The 5,898-nt window shown below is 36.8% G+C and overlaps 1 protein-coding gene across 5 annotated transcripts; it reads right to left on the reverse strand.

Annotated features, from left to right (window-relative positions):
* LOC145133331 (putative disease resistance protein At4g27220) lies at positions 1-5,573 on the reverse strand. Of its 5 annotated transcripts, XM_079068275.1 has the most exons (5): positions 1,797-5,573; positions 1,478-1,556; positions 1,049-1,120; positions 628-700; positions 1-495 (listed from the first exon to the last, which is right to left on the reverse strand). In XM_079068275.1, the coding sequence occupies exon 1, from the start codon at positions 5,229-5,231 to the stop codon at positions 2,343-2,345; it is 2,889 nt and encodes a 962-aa protein (XP_078924401.1). In that variant the 5' UTR covers positions 5,232-5,573; the 3' UTR covers positions 1-495; positions 628-700; positions 1,049-1,120; positions 1,478-1,556; positions 1,797-2,342. The 5 variants fall into 5 exon arrangements, with proteins under 5 accessions (XP_078924401.1, XP_078924399.1, XP_078924400.1 ...); XM_079068273.1 differs by lacking the exon at positions 1,478-1,556; XM_079068274.1 differs by lacking the exon at positions 1,478-1,556 and having other exon boundaries at positions 1,049-1,185.
* Positions 5,574-5,898: the final 325 nt, after the last annotated feature.

The following is a 5,898-nucleotide window of genomic DNA, read 5'->3' on the forward strand; positions in this document are numbered from 1 at the left end:
TTTATATGGAACGGATAACGCTACATTTTTCACTTAAAGAAAATATCGGTTTTTCTTGACGCTATACAAAATACTTTTTACGAGCTCATCAACAAGTTTTCATTACAAACTACGGCTTATGAACTCACCAGCTTTATGCTGATATTTTCAAACTGCTTGTATTCTCAGGAAATCAGTAGACAGGTACCTGCTGGATTTATGAGAAGCTGGAGTAATAAGAGTCTTATGTTTATATTTTATATGTACTCTCTGATGTAATTCAAACAAGTTTCAAATTGATGTAAACATCTTCATATATGTATACACTGTGATGGTTGTGTTGCTATGGTTGCTATTTCACATTGGTTGTGATGCTATACATGACGTCCTCCGCCCCGGAACGATTCCGCCATCACGGTTTCGGGGTGTGACAATAATATCCACCTGTATCAATTGATCATTTGATCCAACCTATGTAGCCTGAGATGTCTTCATTTGTCTTTTCTTGACCATTGTCTGCACATTAAAGAAACTTTCAAAATGGATACAATAATAGGCTAACATCCATATTTTGCTCTAACAATTTCCCAACTTTTTGTGTATCAATTTCTACTTGATGTTCCATTTATCAACATGTTTGGTATCTACCTATATTTCTCATCTAAACCAACACCGTTAGCTGGCTAGTCGCATCAAATTTGCATACTCTTAATCCACTTTCCTACAAAAAGACAAAATGGTACAAAAAGGACTTTAAATGGATGGATTTCAATTAACAAAGATATAAAATAAGTAAGACAACACACTTAAAATCCTCACCACTCAAATCATTGATTTCACTTTGGGCTTATTAAAAGAGGAATAAAGGTTAGTCCGAACCGAAAGGAGACTAGTTAAGGGGATCAACAAACCCATACCATGACTAAAATCCAAAAGATAGTCGTCTGTCTAGTTAGGGTTGAGTAAATTATTAACTCAAATTAGATAAACACATGATTTGTTATACACACAAAAAGACTTCGGACAAAAAAAAAATACAATAGAGTAGTAGAAAGATAGAGTTTAGCACCTGCGTAAATTACAATATTTGGGTTGTATCGCCATTTGCAGTCTGTAAAAACTTTCAATTCACTCATTTCACCTAAAGCCGTATCCCACAACAAACAATCTTTAGAATCAGAAAGTGGCTAACTCTCATCCCACACCCTATTACAAAAATAAATAATCAATCTTAGGGGGTGTTTGGCTTAGCTTTTCACAACCAAAAGTCCTTTTTGGAAAAGAAAAAAAAAACAAAAGATGTTCGATAAAACTAGTTTTAAAAGCTACTTTTGAAGTTTCGATACAAGAAAAAAGAACTTTTTGGAAAAGTCAGAAAACCTGACTTTTTGTAACTTTTCTAAAAAAGGCTTTTGGATTGTCTAAGCCAAACACAAACACCGCTTAGAGTCATAATTCATAAAGGCGGTACTTATAATTCTTTATGTTATTTACAGACCATTGAAATGAGAAACAGTATCGTTGATGAAGCTGAGGATGAGAAAGACAATCCGAGACAATCAAAAAGAAATGAAGCCCTATATTTGACAAAGTCGAAGAAAAATCAAATTTGTTTGCTGATTTTAAAAAAGGGAGATTTTATAGTGTTTTATCCAGAGTTCAATTTGAAGATATTTTGCTGGAATTTGATGAAAACCCCTACGCCGACTACCAAGTCTCTCACTCAGGTGCGTTGAAATTTGATCAATCTTTAGAATCATGTTCGTTATGAATTGGGAAATGTGCTAATAGGCAAATGATAAAATGTTGATGCTTACCAACTGTTTGATGAATTGGCATGGCGTTATTATGAGGAAAAAAAAGCTAAAGAGCATATGCTGTCTCCTCTGTGCTTCTATCTATTGAAACCAAAATGAGCGAGCCATAAGAATTCAATATTAAATATGGATGAGGATGAGGATGATGATGATGAGACTTGGGAGTTGGGAAGATGAGATTGCTGATGGAGAAGAAGAGGAAGATGATGACATAGAACCACTCAATTCTAAATATTCTTCAAGTAATTCACTCTTTGAACACTGTTGGCTGTTCCAGCCACAATTTTATATTTGGAAGCATCAGAACTACAACAAACTTGGATTCTATGGTTGTTTCAAGCTCCTGAACTATGCAATAAACCTTGATCTTGTGTGATTGTGTGCCTAATCTTGGGTAGAGCATGAAATCTTTAAGGGAAAAGAGAAGAAAGAGGAGTCTTTGAAACATATAAATTGGTCTCCTGTCTCCTTGGCTGTATATTGGGTGGGATACTCGTCTTTTCAGATATACCTCTCTCATGGTACATGTACTTGCTGAAAAGATCATCAATTTTTATGGAACAAATTAAGGATCTGTTGATCATCACCAAATTTGACGTTGGGCATGTCATGGACTCCGGAACCCCATCTCTTCATGCTACCACAATTTCTCACCTGGATAAACTCCAAAGAAGGATATTTGACTGTAGAATCCCCAGAGTAGAAGCTCTTTAGTTGTGGCAAAAACCCAAGCTCAATATGGGTAAGTCTAGGGAACACAATGTCATTTTCAGCTGTTTGCTCATCTCCACCAGAAATCACTACCATCAAACTGCAACACCTCACAATCGATATACATCTCAGATTGGAAAGCCCTTGTGCTACACTTAACGGGAATACCGTCAACAAGGAATCACAATCTGTAATTTCAATGAGTTGTAGATTACGCAAGCTTATATATTGTAACGAACAACCAAAAAGAAGCTTCAGGTTCTTTAGTTTATGCAGACAGATTTGTTCCACTTGGGAGAAGTACTTTTCCTTTGTTGTTTTCCTTTGACCAAGCATCAGGTCATTGGAAGCAACAAAAGTTTGTGTTGCATTCTCATCCGTTGTCTTTACCAAGCAAGAAACATTGTAACATCTATCCAACTCAATAGACTTTAACTCATCAATACTATCTCCATAAAGGTCTGGTATGATGTTATCCAAATCTTTTATCTCCCTTAGTAGTATACCATCACTTACCTGAAACAGTTTCTTGATTGGCATCTTGAATGGGAAGTTAGAATATGCAATGCGTAGTCGACGATTTAAATATAATTTTAATCGGTTCTTGTCCATAATTCTGTTGTCACTAAAATGAAAACAGAATTCTTGCAACGTTTCGAAGTATGTACCTTCAGGAAAATGATCACAATCATATGAACCCATAAATAAATACAGAACTCTAAACGATTTCAAGTTACTTATTTCCATAAGACCAAGGCGAGACACCGCGTTCTTTTCAACGGTTCCAATATACAACTCTTCCAACCAAGTGAGCTTTGATATGACACCTGGTGTTACATCAGATAAATAGCGACAATCACCAGCATTCAACAGCCTTAAGTTGGTCAGTTGACCGATCTCTTCAGGAATCACTTTAATTCCAGTCCCTCTAACCTTTAGAATCTCAAGGTCTTTTAATTGCCCCAGTATAGAAATTTCATTAAGAGATACATTCCAACTTAGATCTAGTGTGATGAGTTTTGTGAGCAGTTTCACTGATTGTGGGAGGGATATAATCTTATTCCAAGACATATCTAAAACTGTAACTTCTTTCATGCCTCGAAAGAAATCATCAGGAATAATGGAAAGACCATTGCGTTGTATAAGGAAAGTATCAAGGAGTGGGAAATGAAGCTGATGATCTGGAAGCTTTTCAATGCTATTACTCATGAGTGAGATCTTGGTGTAGCTGTCTGAGATTCCGTTTCTTGGTTGCCATTCTGTCAAACCTTTTCCAGCCTCCACTAAAAACTTCTCCTTCTTTTCACCTTCAGAAGAGGAAGTTATTAAGAAAGCCACATCACGAACAACGTCGTGCATTTTTACTACTTTGTCTCCCTCGGACAATAACAAGGAAGAGGATGTGAGGGTGTCAACTGCCATTTCGACTCTTTGTACGGCATCATTAAAGCTATCCAGATTATCAAATATCTGCAGACCCACACCATATTCTGCTAGGCTTAACATATCTATGATTCCATCTTCTCTGAAAATACTACACAATAAGAAGATTGATTTAGCTTCTTTGCTTTCAAGTAAGTCATAGCTCAGCTTCAAATGAGTAAATGCTTTCCTTATCTCTGGAGCGATCTCTAGAGGGACATGCTTTCGTAGTCGGTCAAGTGCTGCCTTCCATATATGAATTGGTCGATTTTTTAAAGCATTTCCCACAGCTTGAATGATGAGGGGCAATCCACCACATTCTTCAGTCACCTCTTTTGCAGTTTTCTCCAGACTAGAATTATTCGCTAACTTCTCATCACCAACAATACTTTTGAAGAGGACCCACGCTTCTTCCTTCTTCAAAGCGTTTACACAGATATTCCTATCAACGTTCATCCCTTCACATACATCCATCCTTCTAGACGTCAACAAAATCTTGCAATTCATGTGGTCGTTCCCACATGGTATGCCTAGATCAGAGAGGACCAGTGGTTCCCATATGTCATCTAAAATGATTAGAACCTTCTCCTTATTAATCATCATCCGTTTTGCAGCTACTTCAACGTTCTTCTTAATCTTTTCAACGTCTACAGTCTGTGAGACAGTTATAAACACAATGTCTGCAAATAGATTCTTCACTTCTGCAGCAACTTCATTGGCTAATGTAGTTTTCCCTACACCCCCTGATCCATAAATTGCAACCATTTGTATGCTCTCATCTTTGATAGCTTGAATGGTTTCCCTCAACACCAACTTGTGGGTATCAATATCATCAAGATTCTTTCTTTGGTAAAGGTCTACCAATCTTGGGGTGGCAGTGGGAATGGAGACACAAGATTCATGAGTTTTGCCATCTTCTTGATGCTGCAGAAGAAAAGAGGTCTTGTTTATTGCCATCTTACTGTAATGGTGGAGGGTGCTCAAATTGACACAAGGTCGTAAGTTGAAGCACGTCTTTTTAGCATGTGCTTCTTGTTCAAGAAATTCTTCCACATTGGACATTTCAATTTCTGCCTTGTCCATCCAGTTCTGCACACCAGCTAAGAGAGCTTCTCCATTTTCTTTAGCTGCATTGATTCGTTGTTGAATCCTATCCCTCATATCCTTGAGCTTTTGAGCTTCATTCTTCAACTTGTCAACATTTTTAGTGTAATTTCGGATGTAATCAGTCTCCCGTTTAGCCGCACTAAACAACAGGTCCACTATTTTCCCAGCCACAGTATTAGTGACATCCTCCGCCATCGTAGCTAGGTTACTTTTCTTTTCTGTTGGTTTGGATAGCAAAGTAGTCGACAATATAGCAGATCTTGAAACAAGAAACGTTTATGCTAAAACAGAAAAAAGAAGAAGATAGTCTTTCTTTAGATATGAAAAACAATATTATGATTAACCAAAAACCGAAGGCCCTGATTCATAATATTGTACACAAAATGAAGAGTTGAGTGGTTGATTGGCTTACAAAAGAAGATTATGATGGACCAAGAATGGAAGACGGTAGCTGAATGAAGAAAAGCTGTGAAGGATAAGAGTGAATATTGTACACAAAAAATGTTAAGTGTGGTGGCAGACCAACACCAAGAAAAAGGAAAAGGAAAAGAAAAGAAAAGAAGAATTGAAGCTGGCAGTCACTATCATTTTTTGGCACACACAAGAGTCAAAGAAATTTGGTAATGGTCTTGTAGCAAATCAAGGAAGGAAGATTTACTTTTCCTAAATTGACGGCAATATCCCCTCCCATATTCTAATAAGGATGTCGATCCTTATCACTTCCATGGAAGAATTTAATTAATCCACTAAAATTAAAATTTATAATGCAATGACAACTATACCCTTGTTTAAATATGTAGTGGATTTTAATTCCTTTTTGGGTACTGCTTCTTTGTAAGTCATGCAATTATACCAAAAACAA

Source organism: Lactuca virosa, chromosome 8, assembly GCF_052849685.1.
Source record: "Lactuca virosa cultivar CGN04683 chromosome 8, Lactuca_virosa_CGN04683_v6, whole genome shotgun sequence".
Lineage (NCBI taxonomy): Eukaryota > Viridiplantae > Streptophyta > Magnoliopsida > Asterales > Asteraceae > Lactuca > Lactuca virosa.

Coding starts and splice junctions, on each gene's coding strand:
- LOC145133331 (XM_079068276.1), bottom strand. CDS start 5,231: ATGGCGGAGGATGTCACTAATACTGTGGCTGGGAAAATAGTGGACCTG.